The following is a 2,892-nucleotide window of genomic DNA, read 5'->3' as shown; positions in this document are numbered from 1 at the left end:
AAGAAGAAGTAAGGTGTCCCCCGACAAACTAAGCCTATAGCAGCAAAACTAGGGGCTGAATCTAATCAGCCCTAACAATAAGCTTTATCAAAAAGGAAGGTCTTAAGCGCACTCTTAAAAACGGATAGGGTGTCTGCCGCCCGAACACAAACTGGAAGCTGATTCCACAAAAGTGGAGCTTGATAAGAAAAGGCTCTGGCTCCCATTGTACTTTTAGAGACTCTAAGAACAACCAACAACCCTGCATTCTTGGAACGCAATGCCCTAGTAGGACAGTAGGGTATAATGAGTTCTTTAAGGTAAGATGGCGCCTGCCCATTAAGGGCTTTGTAGGCGAGAAGAATAATTTTAAATGATATCCTGTGTTCTATAGGGAGCCATTGTAAGGCAGCCAGAACAGGAGTAATGTGGTCCCTTTTCCTAACTCTGGTTAGTACACGAGCTGCAGCATTTTGAATCAGCTGAATTGACTTAACTGACTTCTTGGTACACCCTGATAATAAAGAGTTACAATAATCCAGCCTTGAAATAACAAATGCATGGACTAGTTTCTCTGCATCGTTTTGAGGCAAGATATGCCTGATTTTTGCAATGTTACGTAGATGAAAGAAGGCGGTCCTTGAGATTGATTTAATGTGGGCGTTAAAGGATAAATCCTGATCAAATATAACACCAAGGATCCTTACAGTCTCACTGGAGGCCAAATGAATGCCATCCATAGTTAGTATATCTTTAGATAATTTGTTTCGTAGATTCTTTGGGCCGAGTACAATAACTTCAGTTTTGGTCGTGTTTAACATCAAAAAGTTTAAAGTCATCCACGCTTTTAAGTCATTGAGGCAGTCTTGAATTTTGTTTTATTGTTGATGTATAGGCTACTGCCTGAATATGCTGAATGAAAGGCAGGTTTTTACTACTAAATACAATCATTTTTTTACACTAAATATCTTGGTTACTTATTTTCTAAGGTTACATTATTCTGTTGTCTTACATACACTTCTTACAAAAAACATATTTTCTCACGTATTTATTTGCATTGCATTTGATATTGAGGTATTAAAAAAGTGACAGAAAGTTGCATTACTTTTATATTGCGATGCTCCGATTAGGTTACTGATTGTATATTTTTACAGGTAACTAGTAGTTGTAACAGAAGACATAAATAAATTAAAAAAACTCCCAACCCTGCCAGGACATGACCTCAGTGTTTTCCGATGTTCCTGTAAGTGTGTTTATTAGATTGAAATAGAACACCTCACATGCATGCAGTGTGAAATAGCCAGGGACTATACGATAGTGGTTATGCCCTTCATGTGTTTAGGGAAGATATAGTACCATTGCAATTTGGTCACATTGTTTTGTGCAACAAAGTAAGTAGCAGCATTGTCAGTGAGGAGGAAGCTTTTCCTGAGTCAGACCACACATACAACACACTGAGAGTTAAATACAAACAGTGGTTATTAGCTAACAGTGTCCCCACAGTCAGTGCATTTCTATTCCATGCTCAACGTCCAACACAGGTCTCTTCTCTGGCGTGAAGTCCCTGTCTGTCCTCTCCACGTAGCGCTGCAGGGTGCTGTAATACTGCTCGCTCCTGGAGAAGGTGTGCAGTGCAGAGATCTCCTCCCAGGCCCTGTGATTGGGGAAAGGGAACGGAGCAGGGTCGTTGTTCCCGAAGAAGCTATGCAGGTTTCTTTCGGCCAGTTTGTTTGCGTAATCCGCAGCAAAGGTATCGAAGCACTCCTTCTCTTTCTCCACATAGCGTTTCCAGAATGTGAGCTGCAGGTAGCTGACTTTGGAGCGACAGTTTGTGTAGCAGGTACCCAGAAGGCCCACGAATGCAGCAATTATGATGATGCACCAACCGAGGATCTGTAGACAGAGATAAAAAATGCACACTTAACACTATGAAATCAATACAAAATACATGACAAATAGTTCCACTTCTAACATCACCTTAGATTGTGTCTCTTCTGTGACAATTTTCCATGCTTTAATTTTCAAAAAGGTCTTTATTTTTCTCATACTGCCTGTGCTGCAGCCCCTCTTTTCACCCTCTGTCTGAAACCAGAGCCCGGTCTGCTATGATTGGTGATTGGTCTGTTGTGATTGGTCTGTTGTGATTGGTCAACCGCTTAAAGGTGTCCCGTCCCTTAGCCTTTCACATACAATGTGTTGGAGTGCTAGCTAATGGAAGCACGATTGTAACATAGTGAAATCACTATGTTACGGAAGTAAAAAAAGGAGTCCAATGGAGGCGTTTCAGTGAGGGGGGGGCTGGTATGTGGGAGAGAAACCCCCTACAATAATGAATACATTTGAAACATTCTCTATGTATATAACCAACATGTCAATACGTTTTTGTAGTGTATTGGTCTTTTGTAGAGATTTTTCATTTGTTCTTTATATAATCTATTGTGTATTGCTTGGAGGGGGGGCACCAAATCATAATCTCAGCTAGGGCACCGAAATGTCTCAACATCTGCTTCCAGTTTGAGCCTCACGCATCAGCTTCCCCTATCGGCCTCCCCTATGATGTCATAGCAATATCATCATCAGGGTGATCTCTGTAGGGGCTACAGCCAGTGTATTGAGCTTGATTCAGGCAGCTACTGGCAGCCAGTGAAGGGAGCGGAGTAGGTGTAGTTTGGGAGAAACTGTGGGAAAACGAGTTGAGCTGCTGTACTCTGAATTAGCTGCAGAGGTCTGATGGTCCCTTGCAGGTAGACCAGCCAGGCGGGAGTTGCAGTAGTCAAGTTATGTGTGTGTGTGTGTGTGTGTGTGTGTGTGTGTGTGTGTGTGTGTGTGTGTGTGTGTGTGTGTGTGTGTGTGTGTTTCTCACCTGTGACTGGGCTCGGAACATGAGCAGCAGCTCCATCCGCTCATCAGCAG

At 42.5% G+C, this 2,892-nt stretch overlaps 1 protein-coding gene across 1 annotated transcript; it reads right to left on the bottom strand.

Annotated features, from left to right (window-relative positions):
- Positions 1-1,116: 1,116 nt before the first annotated feature.
- LOC104967064 (protein FAM26E-like) lies at positions 1,117-2,886 on the bottom strand. Its single transcript, XM_010796456.1, has 2 exons — positions 2,843-2,886; positions 1,117-1,872 (listed from the first exon to the last, which is right to left on the bottom strand). Exons 1-2 carry the CDS (start codon positions 2,876-2,878, stop codon positions 1,483-1,485), a joined length of 426 nt encoding a protein of 141 aa, XP_010794758.1. The 5' UTR covers positions 2,879-2,886; the 3' UTR covers positions 1,117-1,482.
- Positions 2,887-2,892: the final 6 nt, after the last annotated feature.

The sequence above is a fragment of the Notothenia coriiceps genome, unplaced genomic scaffold (genome assembly GCF_000735185.1).
Source record: "Notothenia coriiceps isolate Sejong01 unplaced genomic scaffold, NC01 NC01_scaffold00002306, whole genome shotgun sequence".
Taxonomy (NCBI): domain Eukaryota; kingdom Metazoa; phylum Chordata; class Actinopteri; order Perciformes; family Nototheniidae; genus Notothenia; species Notothenia coriiceps.
Note: the sequence above shows the minus strand (reverse complement) of the source record. Positions and strands in the feature narration are given on the sequence as shown.

Bases quoted from the DNA above. Each gene is read 5' to 3' on its own strand.
- LOC104967064 (XM_010796456.1), bottom strand. From the start codon at position 2,878: ATGGAGCTGCTGCTCATGTTCCGAGCCCAGTCACAG. The intron at 1,873-2,842 runs GTGAGAAACACA...CTCTGTCTACAG, and splicing joins TGTTCCGAGCCCAGTCACAG to ATCCTCGGTTGGTGCATCAT.